This window comes from Stegodyphus dumicola, chromosome 3 (assembly GCF_044657685.1).
Source record: "Stegodyphus dumicola isolate Sdum_Otavi_A_Nest chromosome 3, ASM4465768v1".
NCBI lineage: Eukaryota > Metazoa > Arthropoda > Arachnida > Araneae > Eresidae > Stegodyphus > Stegodyphus dumicola.
The window spans coordinates 23,218,494-23,235,974 of NC_140770.1; the positions used below are offsets into that span (position 1 = coordinate 23,218,494).

At 33.6% G+C, this 17,481-nt stretch overlaps 1 protein-coding gene across 2 annotated transcripts in view; it reads left to right on the forward strand.

Moving 5' to 3' along the window:
- The first annotated feature begins 288 nt into the window (after positions 1-288).
- The window catches only part of LOC118184887 (receptor-type tyrosine-protein phosphatase kappa-like), a 640,424-nt gene continuing 623,231 nt past the window's right edge, over positions 289-17,481 (forward strand). Inside the window, exon 1 of one of the 2 annotated variants that reach the window (XM_085812648.1) lies at positions 289-1,924. In XM_085812648.1, coding sequence (XP_085668774.1) covers positions 1,664-1,924 — 261 coding nt within the window. In that variant the 5' untranslated portion in view covers positions 289-1,663. The remainder of the gene's footprint in view (positions 1,925-17,481) is intronic. The other variant, XM_085812647.1, reaches the window with a different exon arrangement.

The following is a 17,481-nucleotide window of genomic DNA, read 5'->3' on the forward strand; positions in this document are numbered from 1 at the left end:
CTTTTTATTGAATAAATAATAACTTAATTACATTACATAGGCTTTGACTAATGTAATCGAAGTATGTATAAAAGATTACCGCTCGTCTGAATTATAATTAAGCAATTTTTATTAAAAAATAATGAGATAGAAATATGAGTAGGGGGGAAATTCATTTCTAACAGCAGGTTGGCGAAACTGCCTGTTGCGCGCATGCTCCATGTAGAACGTCAGACAACCCGACGATTTTACGGGATCGGTTTCTATTTTTAGATCACTCCGAAATCGTCTGCGCCTGCCGGTGTCAGTATGCATTCCGTCTTTCCACGGAGCACACGCGCGGATGAGTAGCTCCTGTAAGTGAACAACGTGTGTCCTCTCTTTCACAAAAACGAATTGATTCTGCTTTTTGTTGCGCCATTTTTTTTAACCTTTCTTGTATGGAAAAATTTGGATACAGGAAAGTTTTTTGCTTCGTTTTCAACGTTCCGATTTTCGAGTGACAGTGTTCGAAAGAGTAAAAAACAGAAGCACGTGTTCATTTTTTGACAGAGGATTGAAAGGTCTTGATATGCGAGTGTTTAAATTTGAACTATCGACATCGAAGTTTTTCAATATAGCTGATAAAGAATACTACTTCTAATCCGAAGATTATCTGGAAAAAAATGTGGCTGTGGATTTGTGCACTATATTGGCAATAAATCAACGCCATTAGGACTAAATTGTGAATTACTTTATAAAAAAGGAATATGACGTAATTATTGACGCTGGATATGACGTAATTATTGAAATTCGAATTTCTCCGTATGTTCCAAAAAATATTGTAGGGCATCATGTAAAATACTTCTAACAAAACTTTTGTTAAGTTTTTGTTTCTGAATATAGTTTGGCTAGTTTTAAAGTTTTGTTATTTTAAGGTATATTTTTATGTCTTTAGCAAAACAGTTAGACTCGTTTGAATATGATTTTTATAAAATCGTAATTAATAATCCATTGAATTTTATATCTCGTAAAAGAATACAATAGTGGTAAGATAAAATTTCAGCTACATAGAATTTAAATTCGAAGGTTTATTTTTAAAGATAATAGTGATTATTTTTCAAAATCGGGAAAAAGCGACAGGAGAACTAAATATTTATTTGACAAGACTCTAGTCTCGTATATAATATTTTCTACATTTCTGAAATATGGAATTTAATTAAAAAGTGTAAAAGCACTTTCGCAGTTCAATTCACGTTGCCTTGTACAATAGTTATAGTCATCTTTTTATCTGAAAGAAATGATTACCATTTGAATTAATTCATGTTTGCACTCACGTTATCCTAGAACGTTATTATGTCTGAATAATTCCTGGATTTTCCATCATGAGTTTTTTAATGTACTGTTATATTTTATAGAAGTGCGGAGAAATTAATGTAGGTGTTTATATGTTAACTATTTCTACTAACTAGCCATTTCATAGAGGATTTTTAATACTTCAAGAAGTAGGCCTCTCATTTGTACTGTAGTATCGTCACAAAACGAAATGAAAAGAGACTGCGAGCTATTCGGTGGATTCCAAGTGAATTTCCTTTGATATTTTTTTTTGTGTGAAGGGAAAGAAACTTCAACTTGCTCCAAACTGGAGGACTTCGCGACAGCGGGATACAGCGGTGAAAATAACAACACATCCACCTGGAGCAAAATGACGGCGAAGAAACCCAAAAGAAAACAAGCGAAGCCGGCAAACTCCAGCGGGGGCAGCAACCTTCTCCGAAGGAAGGCTGGAGCTGCCCATTCCATCAGCCGCATCCAGTTGTCCCTTCTGAACAGCGGGTTCCTTCCCATGAACGAGGATGAAAAGTTAATGCCGCTGATTCCGAAAGCACCCATTGAACTATCTGCTTTTTCCAAGCACATTAACTTGCTCAGGAAATACGAAGTTCTGGCCAAGATTGAATATCAGGTAAGAAAATTTTCTGCCTATCTTTTAGTAGCTTGCTAAATTGTCGATAATAATTAGAATAGTTGATAGTTATGAGCGACGAGGTGCTTACCATTGGGTTAATGACTGTTGCTCTTCGACTGAAATATTCTGTGAATTTAATACTCTTTCAGAGTGAAATACTTCTTCAGTATTAATGCATGAGCATTAATGTACACTGCGAAAAAAAAATTGGGACAGTTCTATATCTTCCGTTCTACTGGGCCGATTATCGAAATTTAACTTGCGTTTTAGATGTCTCGAAAGTGCGACTTAGAATATGTATTAGATTTATATATATCATTGTTCTCATATTTATTGTTCTCATTTATTGTATTTTGACACGAAATCGGACTTCTGAAATGCCATGGCAACGTTTTTCCATATGTCGATTCTACAACTCAAATTATGCCTAAATATTAAACTTTGTAATTTTTTGGGGGAATTTATGGAGAAATTTTAAAATTCATCTTGGCGCATTTTTTTCAGTTTGTGCCAAGTATAATTTTATACTTCACGAACTTCTTAATTTACAGCAAACTATTTTTCTTTCCTTTTTACTTACTTGTACGAAGTAAAAAGGAAGTATTGTAATAGCGAAAAGTTTCAGGCAGCATATTTCAACGAAAATATCGATTTTGACCGCTTTCGAATGCAATTTAACGAAGTTTTTGCGTGATATCTATACGTAAGGACAGAATAAAAGACTCGTTTCCTCCAAAAAAAAATTATAAAATTGCTTTAAAATGAATTCTGAAGAGAATGTTTCGTGGCATGTGTACGAACGTACGTACGTATCTCGCATAACTCAAAAACGAGTAACCTCAGAACGTTGAAATTTTGTATATAAGACTGCTGTAACATGTAGATGTGTACCTAGTATTTTTTTTTGCAATCGGCTGCACCAAACGTATATAAATATATTTATATATATATCCACTCTGTTACCCGGCTCAGTGATCTCTTTCTTTACTCTTATATATTTTTAAATTGTACACTTTTTGCTTTAAAAATGATTGAATTATGTTGTTTTTTATCTTCCGGTTAAAGTTTTTATGCCTTTAGTAAATCTGTTTGCAATATTTTTAGAATTATCAACAATTTTAAAGTTGTTTAAGTGCCGCTAAGCCTTCTTTTATGGCGGCTATTGATTGTTTACATTTGAAACAGCAGACTAGTGGACTTGTTTGCCAATCTAGAGAAACGTAGCTTCGCAACAACAAAGATAACGCCTTCATTTATTATTGCCAATTAAATCATGCTTAATCCTTTCTGGAATTCTTTCGAGGACATAAGTGTTTAAGATTTACTTCGTAATTTTTAATATAGATATTTTAAGATTTTATGTATTTTTACCTTCTCACGAAGTGAGAACTGAATTAATTGAATGAGAAATACTCAATCGTCTGTGAAGAACTGTTTCTTTTTTGTTTTGTTTGCTTAATTTCTTTTATACTTTATTCTAGTATTTGAATAGAACATGTGGCAACGATTAGATAATTCTTTAAATCCTATAAATTCTGTGCATTTTGAGGTATAATATGAACGAAATATAATACTGTTAAGTGAATCTAGTGCCAGAATGTCGCTATGGTAAACAAATACTTGAGGGAATTTTAAAGAATGCATTTATTCTATTGTGGTTTATGCGCTGTCGGCGAAGTAGGTTTAATTCAATCGAATAAGTTTAAAGGAAATGCAAGAAAAATTGCGTATAATTTAATATTCCGTACAAGGAAGTCATGTGGTGTACACATGAGATACTTTTTCATTGTACACGAACGGAAAAAAAGGCCATCTTTCATACTTTCAAATAATTTTAACGTATTTGAAAGTGAGAAAACCACATTTGGCGTTATTAACTCTTTTTTTTTTTAAAAAGCCAAATTTTAAAAATCGCCAGTATATAAATTCAGATATATCTTAGAAAATTTTTAATAAAAACTGTAATTTTTTTGCAGGTGGGCCTAGAAATACATCCACTTTATGATGTTAAGAATTTTATAAGTTATAATAAAAACATTCTTGGAAAAATCTATAAAAAATATTTAAAAAATACAAAATTTAGAAATAAATCATAAAAAAAGGTCCGAGTTATACTTTTATTAAGCTTAAATTTCGAATTTTGGAAGAAAAAATCAAGCAAGTTTAATAAAAAAGAGATGTTAATTAATATATATCAAATTCAATTAATATTGAGGTGCTAAAATTTTAAGAGCTAATTTTTCAAAAACGACAACTGTGATTTTTACAAAACTTGGTAGTTTGGCATAATTTGAGTTGTAGAATCGAAATATTTAAAGAAAAATGGCATGTCATTTCAGAAAAGTCAGATTTTGTGTCAAAATATCTATATTAGAATAATGCTATGTATAAATCTAATACGTATACTATAAGTCGAGCTTTCAAGACATAAAAAACGCAATTTGAATTTCGTCAGTCGGCCGAGTAGAATGGGATATGTAGAACTGTCTTTTTTTGTGACAATTGTGAGGATTTGTGATGAGTTGCTATGATGATTATATGCCTTAAATATAATGTATAATATGAAGATACTGCTTTGAATAACTACTTGCATACTAAACACAACTACCCGTTTTTTGGCACTTCATCTGATTCCAAACTCTTCAATATCAAGAGTTAGAAGGCGGTTGCCGAAATCTTAGAACATCTTTCCCAATAATTGAGGTGTATGAAATTTCGTAATTATGCAATATTTGGTAAACATTTAAGGGTAATTAGTATCTTAATTAATGTACTGGACTTCAAATTAGCAATGGACAACATTCATGGTTAATTGAAATTCATAATTAACTAAAAAGAAGTTAAAAAGCACTAGGGGGAAAAGTAATCCTTATTATTAATAACAGAAAAATACTATTAGAATTTACCGATATTTTCAAGCAGTTTAATGTAGCGAAACAATGCATTACATTGGGAGAATTAAGCCAATATTCAAAACAAAGAATCTGATGAGTACACCACATGACTTCCTTGTACGGAATATTAAATTATACGCATTTTTTCTTGCATTTTATTTAAACTTATTAGATTGAATTAAACCTACTTCGCCGACAGCGCATAAACCACAATAGAATAAATGCATTCTTTAAAATTCACTTTGTTTACCAGAGCGACACTCTGGCGCTAGGTTTACTTAACAGTATTATATTTCATTCATATTATAACTCAGAATGCACAAAATGTATATCATTTAAAGAATTATTTAATCGTTGCCACACGTTCTGTTCAAATACTAGAATAAAGCTAGAACTATGTATAAAAGAAATTAAGCAAATAAAACAAAAAAGAAACAGTTTTTCACAGACGATTGAGTATTTCTCATTCAATTAATTCAGTTCTGACTTCGCGAGAAGGCAAAAATACATAAATACTCAAAATATCTATATTAAAAATTACGAAGTAAATTTCAAACGCTTATTTCCTCGAAAAAATTCCAGAAAAGATTAAGCATGATTTAATTGGCAATAATAAATGAATGCGTTATCTTTATTGCTGCGAAGCTAAGTTTCTCTAGATTGGCAACAAATCCACTAGTCTCCTGTTTCAAATGTAAACATCAATGGCCGCCATTAAAAACAGGCTTAGCGGCAATTAAACAACTTTAAAATTGCTGATAATTCTAAAAATATTGCACACAGATTTACTAAAGGCATAAAATCCTTAACCGTAAGATAAAAACAATATATTTCAATCATTTTTAAAGAAAAAAATGTACCATTTACAAACATATAAGAGTAAAGAAACTGAGATCACTGAGCCGGGTAACAGAGTGGATATATATATAAATATATTTATATACGTTTGGTGCTGCCGATGGCAACCAAAATACGAGGTGCACATCTACATGTTATAGCAGTCCTGTATACAAAATTTCAACTTTCTGAGGCTACTCGTTTTTGAGTTATGCGAGATACGTACGTACGTACATACGTTCGTACAGACGCCACGAAAAATTCTCTTCAGAATTCATTTTCAAGCAGTTTTATAATTTTTTTGAAGGAAAAGAGTATTTTATTCTGTCCTTACGTACAGATATCACGCAAAAACATCGTTAAATTGCATTCGATAGCGGTCAAAATGGGATATTTTCGTTGAAATATGCTCCCTGAAACTTTTCGCGATTACAATACTTCCTTTTTACTTCGTACAAGGAAGTAAAAAGAGAGAAAAGAAATCATGGAAAAGTAAACATTGTAAAAATAAGCAAACTAAACTAATGCCTGTAACTATTTTTCAAGAATTAGTGTCTATATACTTGACTTATTTTCATCGTTGTGTAATTTACTTTTAACAGATCTAACGGATGATTTAACAATGTTTACGTATTCCAGATTAAGTACAATTACATTCTTGTATTTCTGGCTGCTTTAGATATAAATAACTCCCCAGTATCATAACATCATGCACTGTACTTGCTGTTAATTTTACATTCTACTAGCGCTGTTACCCGGCATGCGTTGTAGTGTTACTTAAAGGTTAGGTTAGGTTAGGTTATTCAATTACGGCGAAGCCTCGAGGGCTATCTGCCTAAGAGGAGGAGCGCCTTTGTGGAGAACGTTTTAAGGGAAATTGGCTCGTATACACGTTACACATGGGGAAAACCACGAAAACACCCATGCAGCCAGCCCGTTCGCGGGATTCGAACCTCGGACCGAACTACCAGTGTTCAGCGATTTTACCGCTCGGCCGCTGGTTGGCCTGTTACTTAAAGGAAAGAAAGTGTTTGTGTTTTACAATAATTCTGTTTATTGAAATGCTTTTGATTGCACGATATTTTTTTTCCATCTGGTTCTAGCAAGTTCACCTTTCTACCCACATGGCAACATTCCTGGTACTTCATTCTTATCCAACGACCACACTTAAATAAAGACTGGAATCATAATTAGCATCGTAATGGAATGCACTATCAACTTGCGGCGTTCGTCTAGATCGAGCAGTGCGTACTCAATATTTTTCAATCTTGCTTCCCGTTGCTCGTCTGCTTCATACGAACGGGCTTCAGCAGTACGTACTCGAACGTTTTCCAGTCTTTCTTCCCGTTGCCAGTTGTTTCTGAAGTTCGTAATGCCCTTTTTACTTCCTTTTACGAAGTAAAAAGGAAGTATTGTAATCGCGAAAAGTTTCAGGCAGCATATTTCAACGAAAATATCCATTTTGACCGCTATCGAATGCAATTTAACGATGTTTTTGCGTGACATCTGTACGTAAGGACAGAATAAAAGACTCTTTTCCTCCAAAAAAATTATAAAACAGCTTTAAAATGAATTCTGAAGAGACTTTTTTGTGGCGTCTGTACGAACGTATGTACGTACGTAGTACGTATCTCGCATAACTCCAAAACGAGTAGCCTCAGAACTTTGAAATTTTGTATATAGCACTGCTATAACATGTAGATATGCACTTCCTATTTTGGTTGTAATCGGCCGCATCAAAAGTATATAAATATATGTATATATAATATCGACTCTGTTCGTCGGCTCATTGAGCTCAGTTTCGTTATTCTTATGCGCTTGTAAACTGGGCATTTTTTGCTTTGAAAATGATTGAATTATGTTGTTATTATCTTCCGGTTAAGGTTTTTATGCCCTTAGTAAATTTGTATGCAATATTTTTAGAATTATCAACAATTTTAAAGTTGTTTAAGAGCCGCTAAAACTAATATTTTTTTTTGATGGCGGCCATTGCTTGTTTACATTTGAAACAGCAGAATAGTGGATTTGTCGCCAATCTAGAGAAACTTAGCTTCGCAACAACAAAGATAACGCATTCATTTATTATTGCCAATTAAATCATGTTTAATCCTTTCTGGAATGTTTTCGAGGAAATAAGTGTTTAAGATTGACTTAGTAATTTTTAATAAAGATATTTTGAGTTTTTATGTATTTTTGCCTTGTAGCGAAGTGAGAACTGAATTAATTGAATGAGAAATACTCAATCGTCTGTAAAAATCTGTTTCTTTTTCGTTTTGTTTTCTTAATTTCTTTTATACATCGTTCTAATTTTGTTATAGTATTTGAATAGAACATGTGGCAACGATTAGGTAATTCTTTAAATGATATAAATTTTGTGCATTCTGAGTTATAATATGAACGAAATATAATACTGTTAAGTTAACCTAGCGTCAGAGTGTCGCTATGGTAAACAATAGAGTGAATTTTAATATAATGCATTTATTCTATTGTGGTTTATGCGCTGTCGGCGAAGTAGATTTAATTCAATTCAATAAGTTTAAATGAAATGCAAGAAAAATGTGTATAATTTAATATTTCGTACATTTCGTACATTTCATGTGGTGTACACATCAGATTTTTTAGTATCGTAATTAAGGCGCAAATCGAGTAACCGATTTTCGCCTAGTGGCATAACTGATTTCACAGCAAAAGTGACGCTTTGGGACGACTGCTGCAAATTCACTTTTAAAAGCAAAGTAAATGCGTCGGATGAAATAACACGCATTTGCGTGAAAAATTAATTATTTTACGCTTTGCTGAACGATAAAACATTTTGAAATATTTTAATTTCTCCACTGCAACACATTTCTCTTTAATAGCCTAGTTTACTTATTTTATATTTAATACGAAACAAATTAATATAACTGCGTTTTCCCGAGTGGCAACACAATTTTTTTTTTATCGCCCAGTATTCAGATAAAATTTCGAACACGTATATCTTAAGCTTTTGCAGAGTGGCAATGCAAAAGCTTTCAGATCGCTGAGCTTTTGATCAAAAGTTCGTTAAATTCGCGCAACATATGAGTATATTGAATTTTTTTGGAAAAAATGTGGACGTTAACCTTTCCCAGGATCCAGAAAAGAATTGCATAAAGTCTCCTGACGATAGCTGTAGTAGTGACTGAGTGTATCACGAACAAAGAAACAAACACACAGATAGACATTCTTCTTTGTTATATGTAGATTTTGTATTTTCGCACACATATTTTTTTTCCACCACCAACTGGAAGGCTCATGTACTTTTATATACCATGACGTTTTGTCTAGCCAATTGGAAGTTAATTACTATCTAGCCAACTGCCGTATGAGGATATGATTAGAAGGCATTTATTTGTGCATTTATTTTCTTTGTTTCTTCTGAGTACGATTACAATGATAGTATGTAGATGTGTTTCCAAGTACACTCATGTCCATAAATTAAGGATAATTCGAAGTCACGCGCAAATAGAACTCTAAAATAAATATATCACCTGTAAATTCACTACACACATCTTCAAGATTCGTATGCAAATTTCAGGAAGTAACCAGATGACACCGATGGTACGTCACAATGACGAGAGTGTAAGAGAGTGATATATAAGGAATACAGTCAAAGAAGTAAAATTGTTCGCAGGAGCTTTATAAGCATTTCAGTGCAATAACCGAATAGTTATGATAAAAAGGACGCATTTGGATGATTTTTTATGTGGTAGAATTATCGGCCGTCTGAAATGTGGGCGTACCCAACTGGAAGTATCAGACGAATTTGGAATTGCCCAGATTGTCATCTCCAGGCTTTGGCAACGATTCCAAGATGATGGTAATGTGAGTAGACGTTACAGCACAGGTCGCCCCAGAGTTACAATGCCGAATGAGGAACCTTATTTGGCAGTTAGTGCCAAAAGAAACAGGCAGAGCACAGCCTCAGACCTGTCTCGTCAGATCTCTTCAGGCACTGGTACGACAATTTCAAGGAAGTCCGTGTACAGACGCTTAGGGCAGTTTGGTCTATATGCTCGTAGACCTGTCAGATGCGTTCTACGTACTGCAACTCACTGTCGCCTGCGGTGAGCCTGGAGTAGAGAGCATGCATTATGGACACCGCAACAGTGGGTTTGTGTGATGTTTTCCGACGAGTCTAGGTTTAGCTTGCAGTCTGATTCTCACCGGACTTTCATATGGAGAGCTCCAGGTACCCGTTACCACCAAGAAAACATCATTGAACGACACCGTTACGGTGGTGCAGGAGTGCTCGTTTGGGGTGGAATTATTCTGGGTTCCAGAACTGACTTGCATGTTCGAATTGAAACCATTACAAGCCAAATCTCTCGGGACGTCATTCTGGAACAACATGTACGTTTGTTTCGGGGCGCCATGGGCGCACAATTTGTGTTTATGGATGATAACGCCCGTCCTCACCGTCCAAACATCGTAAGCGAATGCCTTCAATCGGAGGATATCACCCGTATGGATTGGCCAGCATTCTCACCGGACTTGAATCCAGTAGATTACGTGTGGGACATGCTTGGCCGACGAGTTGCAGCCCGTCAACCTCCTCCTACATGTCTACCGGAACTTCGGAGAGCATTGCTTTTTGAGTGGTGTAATATCCCCCAAGATCAGATCGATAATTTGATACTCAGCATGTCTATGCTTTGTACGGAGTGTATTGCATCGTCTGGGAGACATACAATGTATTAACAGTCATACCAACCATGTAATATTTGTTTTTGTAAATAGGTTTTTTTTTTTTTTGTAATTTCCTCCAGGGAGACAAAATCGCTAATTTTTTTAATAATATCAAACATATAGCATCTTTTTTTGCTCTTTACCTTTTGTTTAATAAATGAGCTTTACAAATAAGTCGAATTTGTTTTGATTCTAACTCTTCCTTTGCCTGATTTTGCCTTATCCTTAATTTATGGACATGAGTGTATATTACTTGTATATGGAACTTACAAAGCCTGAAATTTTATGACGATCTTTTAACGGTTGCAAAAAGATAAAGTTTGAATGTGTGTCTTTTCACTAAACAATTGGTATTTGTGGACGGCTATGAAAAGAAGGAATTTTGCCTCCCTTGGGAAAGGTCTAGATATAAGCTTTCACTCACCATGTACTGTAGTACGCGGTGAATAAAAAAAAAGGAGTGTAGCTACTGACTCACGTACTGATTTGCCGCTATAGATCAGTGGTTTTAAACGTAAAGTGGATAAGTTTTGTTATATGTTTAGAGAGTTTTTTTTTATGTTACTTTAAATCCGCTTTACAATCCCTTTTGGTAAAAGAGTCCTTTTTCTGTCCGTACGTACAGATGTCATGTAAAAGCATGGTTGAAATGGATTGGAGAACGGTCAAAATGAATATTTTCGTTGAAATAGGATACCTGAAAGTTTTCGCGATTACAATACTTCCTTTACTTCGTACAAATAAGTAAAAATAATTCTATAAAACATCGAATTTTTTTTTCATGAATTTTATAAAAAATATATATCATTTATGAAAAAATAAAGTATAATCCACAAGAGCAATTTTGAGTATAGCTTCGAGCTACAATAAAAGGCAAATGGTAAAGAAACATAAAATCAAAGAACATATATACTTTAAAGACTTTTATAAGCTTTTCTGTTTTGGAAAAAAATGATGCAATTTTTTGGGTACTTTTTTTAATATTTAGCATGAATCGTCTCTTTGGCAATCAATGAAAGGATTGAATTGTATTTGTTTGAAATACATCATACATTTTCAGATTAAATTAAAAAATAACGTATTATTCAATATGGGAACGTCCAACATTACGCCAGTCGCGGTATATAAACTACATCATAAATATATTTTAACTTGAATTTATAGTTCAGCTTTTTGCATTTTGTTTCCTTATGATTTTTCTATCTAAAATTTGAACGTATTTTATGTGAATTATGTTATGAAAAATTATAAAACATTTATTTGAATTTCACTTCACAATTTTAAGTCCGGAAATTAAAAATGCATATTTTCTGAAATCAGCTAGCACGATATTATTCTGAGCATTTGATTTTAACTTATAATATATAATTTTTTTTTGATTCAGTAAACCTAAAATGTGGTCAATAAATTCCCATTTTACTTTTAATTACACGATTATTTCCTGCTAAATCTAGGAAGAACTGATTTTATGTCTTTCGTTTGCTCTGTCTATTACTCCATCTATCGCTCTGTCTCACATCTACCCTTCTCTCTTTCTGTCTCTATAGCAATCTAAATATCTACCTATCTTTATCATACTGTCTATTTATCTGTTTCTATATCTACCTATATATCTCTATCATTCTCTCTATCTCTCTGTTTCTCTGACTATCTCTCTACCTATCTATCTCCTATTATTTTTTGTCTATTTATCTGCCTGTTTCTCTCTCCATCAATCTGTCTATTCACCTATCTCTCTCCCTATTTTATCTATCTACCTATTTCTATGTTTTTCTTTCTGACTACTTATCTAGCCATCAATCTATCTACATTTTCCTCTCTATTAACCTATCCCTCTGTTTATTTTATCCATCTACCTATCTTTCTCTCTATCGAATTTTTCTCTCCCTATCTATCTGCCTGTCACATTATATGGCCTATCTACCTATATCTTTCTCTCTATCTATATATCTATCTGTATCTACATATTTACTTCTATCTATCTCCTTATCTCACTGTTTGTCAACATCCCTGCCTACTTATTTTTCTTTATCTGTTTATCTATCCTGCCTCTTTCTGTCTTTCTCTATCTTTATATCTCAGTCCCCTTTCTTCTTTTAATGAATTACTTTTACCTCTGAATGAGCACTTTTGATCAAAAGATGTTTAATTTCAGTTTCCAAAACCTTAAATATATCCCAAGAGAATGTCTATAGCCTTGAGGCCGGATTCGAATCCATGAGAAGGCATGGCTGTTGGTATGTGTCTTCGTGGCATGGAGGCACTTAAAATAGTATGGAGCCGAAACTTCTTTCGAGAAGCTGCTGGTAAAAAAAAGGAAAATAGGGGATAGGAGACCATCTTACTCATACTCCTGGTGTCATTTATAACTAAACGGTATGCGCAACGTTTTGCTGTTGGCTACGATTTATCTCGTGGAGTAATCTAGCTTTGGTTGAGATCAGGCGATTAGAAATATTATAATAACAAAGAAACATACTATTAATTGAATAATAAAGGCTACTACAAAAAAAAAATAAAACGGAAGAAAAGGAATTTCGAGCTTTTATACTAAACATTCAGTAGATGATACGCTGATCAAAGCCGAATAAAACTTCTTCAAAGAAATTCACATTTTATAATTCCAGTTTAACCTGTTTAAAACTGTTGCCATTATTTTCGAAAATCACGCGAGTTTATATCGAAACAACCCCTACACGTTTCCGAGTACAAAAATGTTAGATAATTAAAGTAAAACGCATAATTCTTGTGTTCTTTCACAATTCTCTTAATTTTTTTAAAACAAATTCTTTCTTTTTGTAATCATTTCTATTAAAAGACTTCGAATGCTTTTATGAAAATTCTTTCTTTTTGTTACTGAATTTGGTAGAAATATAATAAGAACTTTTAAAGTTTTCTGGTGGTATCGACAGAGCTTATTACAGGTTTTTTTCAGCTTATTTCCCGCCATTTTCTTTACCTTGCTTCTTCCTTTCTGAATAAATTATTCGCAATTGCTCTAAGAAATTCGGAAACCATTTTTTAAGAAAAAGACAGCTAGAACTATGGGAAAAGAAAATGATGTTCTTTATTTTGGCGAATATGTCATTCTTCAATAATATAAAAAATGACTATATTCGAATAATGTTTTTGCGTTAAATGCATTACGGTTCAAAAAGTAGAATTTTTTCATTATTGTTAAATTGAATAATTTAATTTGTTAGTAATTTCAAGCCGAATGGTTACGACCGCTGAATACTGATAGTCCGTTCTGGTTTGCCTGAGTGGGCTGGCTGCATGGTTGGTTTTTCGTTGCATTCCATGTGTAGCATGAATAAAAGCCGGTTTACCTCAGAAAACCCTCCAAGAAGTCATTCCTCCTCTTAGGCAAATAACCCTCGAGACTTTGGTATATTAAAATAGTCTAATATAACATCTTAGTGACCATAATAGCGCCTAATAAGTATTCTAACTATAACGATGATCTGTATAGTGGTTAATGTGTAAGGTATTTCTCCTGCCTTCTTAGCATGCCTTCGTAGTGTAGTGGTCAGCACGATCGACGCGAATTTGAGAGTGGTTCGAGTCCCGGCTAAAGCATTGCTAATTTTTCATCTCTTTTGCTTTACATTAGGTAATTTTACCTAATGCTGCAAGTGTTGTCTACAAGTGTTGCTGGTTGCCATATCTTTGGATTCGAATTCGAATCCCACAGAAGGCTTGGGTGTTTGTAAATATGTAGGGTCTTTGAGGCGTGAGGCACTTATGATTGACGGTGAGCTGAAAATCCTCTTGAGTGGTTTGGTGTGATTCCATATCTTTGGATCTATTCTCCAAGAAATGCTCTCGCAAAATTGGGTGGGGGGATTAGGCAAAACCCTGGGCATCAACAAGGTGCACACGGCCCAAGCCAACAACGGTATTGTGCGGCTTCACTATGATAAAATTTGTGACAAAAAAAGCAGTCAAAACAGCAAGTATTTTAATTTAAAAAGATTGAATTAAAATTTCGGAGGATTTCAAAAATGAGGTATAGCTACAAAGAAAAATTAATTAAAGGAGATATAAATATTAAAATAGTGTCAAGATATCATGCTAAAATAATATTTTTCATACTCTACATCCAAAAAAAAGCATTGTTATCTCTGTATATATAAAAAAATCTGATGTGTACACCACATGACTTCCTTGTACGGAATATTTAATTATACACATTTTTTTCTTGCATTTCGTTTAAACTTATTGGATTGAAATAAATCTGCCTCGCCGACAGCGCATAAACCACAATAGAATAAGGGCATTCTTTAAAATTCACTCTATTTGTTTAGCATAGCGACACTCTGGCGCTAGGTTCACTTAACAGTATTATATTTCGTTCATATTATAACTCAAAATGCACAAAATTTATATCATTTAAAGAATTATCTAATCGTTGCCACATATTCTATTCAAATACTATAATAAAGCTAGAACGATTTATAAAATAAATTAAGCAAACAAAACAAAAAAGAAACAGTTTTTCACAGACGGTTGAGTATTTCTCATTCAATTAATTCAGTTCTCACTTCGCGACAAGGCAAAAATACATAAAAGCTCAAAATATCTGTATTAAAAATTACTAATTATTAAAAATTAAATTATTAAAAATTAAGTAAATCTTAAACACTTATTTCCTCGAAAAAATTCCAGAAAGGATTAAGCATGATTTAATTCGCAATAATAAATGAAGGCGTTATCTTTGTTGTTGCGAAGCTACGTTTCTCTAGATTGGCAATAAAACCACTACTCTGCTGTTTCAAATGTAAACAAGCAATGGCCGCCATCAAAAAAAAAATTATTAGGCTTAGTGGCACTTAAACAACTTTAAAATTGTTGATAAGTCTAAAAATATTGCATACAGATTTACTAAGGGCATAGAAACCTTAACTAGAAGACAAGAACAACATAATTTAAAGCAAATTTTAAAGCAAAAAATGTACAATTTACAAACATATAAGAGTTAAGAAACTGAGATCACTGTGCCGGGTAACAGAGTGGATATATATATAAATATACTTATATACGTTTGGAGCGGCTGATTGCAACCAAAATACGAGGTGCACATCTACATGTTATAGCAGTTCTATATACAAAATTTCAACGTTGTGAGGCTACTCGTTTTTGAGTTATGCGACATACTTACGTACGCACGTATGTACATACGTTCGTACAGACGCCACGAAAAATTCTCTTCAGAATTTATTTTAAAGCATTTTTATAATTTTTTTGAAGGAAAAGAGTATTTTATTCTGTCCTTACGTACAAATATCACGCAAAAACATCGTTAAATTGCATTGGTTTCAAAGGTTTATTATTGAATTTCATCGCTCATAATGTGAAATTCAATAATAAACCTTTGAAACCAAATCTAACTGCGAGAGAAAGAGCTACATTGCGTGAAATTCATTCTAACCCGGATATTATTATTTCAAAGGCCGACAAAGGTGGCCAGATAGTCGTCATGGATAGGAACACTTACATCGATGGTGTCACTAAACTCTTAAACGAAGGACCATATAATCCGATCCCTAAAGATCCTTCACCTTCGGACTTGTCAAAAATAAAAACTGCGATCAAATCTTCGCAAATCATTTCAGGCAACTTAAAGCATTCACTTATCCCATCTGTTGCGAATTGTGCCAGATTATATGCTCTTCCCAAAATTCATAAAAGTGGTATTCCTTTCCGCCCTATTGTATCAAATTTAGGTACTGCCTCGTATCCATTAGCTAAATATTTAGTTTCTAGATTTTCAACTCTCTTAGACAATAACATTTACACCATAAAAAATTCAATAGAGTTTGTAAAAAAAGTTAAAAACATTTCTCCTAGTAATTTACTCATGGTTTCTTTTGATGTAAAATCATTATTCACCAATGTCCCAGTGGAGGGTGCATTAAGATGTCTAGAAATCAGACTTCACGAATTTCATTTCTCTTGCATCGAAATTGATGAGCTAATTTCTCTCACTCAACTCTGTTTGAAAAAAACACATTTTGTTTTCCAAAATAAATATTACAAGCAAACTGAGGGATTAGCCATGGGAAGCCCCCTCAGTCCCATCCTGGCTGATATCTACATGCATTATTATGAATCAAAATTGTTTGAAACTTTAAACTTCCCGGCATGGTTCCGCTACGTAGACGATACTTTTACTCTGTTTGAAGGTAATAAAGATGATTTAAATAGAGTTCTTTCAACAATGAATTCTATTGATCCTGCTATTCAGTTCACTTTTGAACTTGAGACTTGCAATTCTCTTCCGTTTCTCGACATTCTGGTCACACGTAACACATCCAACTTCAGTACTACGGTTTACCGTAAACCTTCATCGGTTTGCCTTCCACCACACTTTAAATCATGTCATCCGACTAAACAAAAGTTAGCTTAATTTTATTCCTATGTTTTCCGTGCTCTTCAAGTTTGCTCCTCCAAACTAGCCCTTGATGAAGAACTAAATTATTTAAAAGCAATAGCTATTGACAGGGGCTTTCCACCCAACATTATTAATCAAGCAGTTAAAAAATTCTCATCTCAACACACTAAAAGGCAGACCCTTGTTTTAGGAGATTATAAAAATTCTGTTGTCATTCCCTTCTTTCCATCAATTAGCTATAGAGTTGCACATATTTTGCAGAAATTTAACTTTCGGGTTGTTTATTCTCCCATCAATAAAATTTCGAGTTCCATACTCAAGGACCCCATTCCGGATATGAATTCCTGGGGTATTTATAGGATTCCTTGCCAGTGTGGTTTAATTTACATTGGCCAAACTAAGAGAGCCTTAAAATTTCGCGTCAAGGAACATGAGGCATATGTTAGAAAAAAGGAAACACAGAAGTCTTCTGTTGCTCAACATTGTTGGTCCGAAAACCACACTTTCAGTTTTTCTGCTGCCAAAATTATTCAAAAAACATCTTCCATTGGAGAACTGGATTTTCTAGAGGCATTTCACATTCATAAAAATCTTTCTGTTCTAGTTAACGATCCCAATTCCAATCCAAATTTGCCTTCGGCCTTTAAAGAAATTATGTTTTAGTTCTGGTTTCACCAACAGATGGCGCCACTTGCTTATTCTTGTCCAGGCTTTCTTATCTT